The sequence below is a fragment of the Eimeria mitis genome, genomic scaffold, assembly GCF_000499745.2.
Source record: "Eimeria mitis Houghton genomic scaffold, Emh_scaff5548, whole genome shotgun sequence".
Taxonomy (NCBI): Eukaryota; Apicomplexa; class Conoidasida; order Eucoccidiorida; family Eimeriidae; genus Eimeria; species Eimeria mitis.
The window spans coordinates 1,661-2,313 of record NW_013573819.1 but is presented as its reverse complement, the minus strand read 5'-3'; the positions used below and the strand labels follow the sequence as shown (position 1 = coordinate 2,313).

Genomic DNA, 653 nt, shown 5'->3' with positions numbered 1-653 from the left:
TATGGCTTATTATATCTATTTATATTGGGGTGGGGTTGCTTGGTGTTTCTCTTTTTGTTTGTTTTTTTTTCACACCGAAAACTACATTTCTTGCTGTCGAGGATTTCAGAAATAAACACAGAAAAAAACAAATACAACTAATCAAAGAACAAGTACTCATGGAGATACCAGCATCTTTCTTCTCCCCCTGGCAGCAGCAGCAGCAGCAGCAAAAGGAAAACACCAGCAGCAGCAGCAGCAGCAGCAGCAGCAGCAGTGGTGGTGGTGGTGTGGGGCTTGCTGCGCATGCATATAAGTTATTATTAACAGAAGATGAATTTATCGAAGTAAAAGCAGCAATGGCAGTAGCAGAGAGACAGCTGCAGCACCAGCACCTGCAGCAGCAGCAGCAGCGCCAGCAGCAGCAGCAGCAGCGCCAGCAGCAGCGCCAGCAGCAGCAGCAGCAGCAGCAGCAGGGAGAGGAAGAGGAAGAAGAAAATACAGAAGAAATTTCAGTTGGTGACGGTGCCGGGTATCGAACCCGGAACCTCTTCTCTTATCTATTAGATTCTCGTTTTTTATTACTTTTGCCTATATTTGTAATAAATTTATTACGTATAGAGTTTTATACAAAGTCTAACAAAGAGCAGTTATATATAAATAAAGGGGGAGAA

The 653-nt window shown here is 43.6% G+C and overlaps 1 protein-coding gene across 1 annotated transcript in view; it reads left to right on the top strand.

The window, feature by feature from the left end:
- Nucleotides 1-653, top strand: part of EMH_0082710 (uncharacterized protein) — a gene marked incomplete at both ends in the record, with an annotated part of 3,075 nt that overhangs the window by 1,324 nt on the left and 1,098 nt on the right. The window contains one exon of the mRNA XM_013500568.1: nucleotides 110-498. Coding sequence (XP_013356022.1) covers nucleotides 110-498 — 389 coding nt within the window. The remainder of the gene's footprint in view (nucleotides 1-109; nucleotides 499-653) is intronic.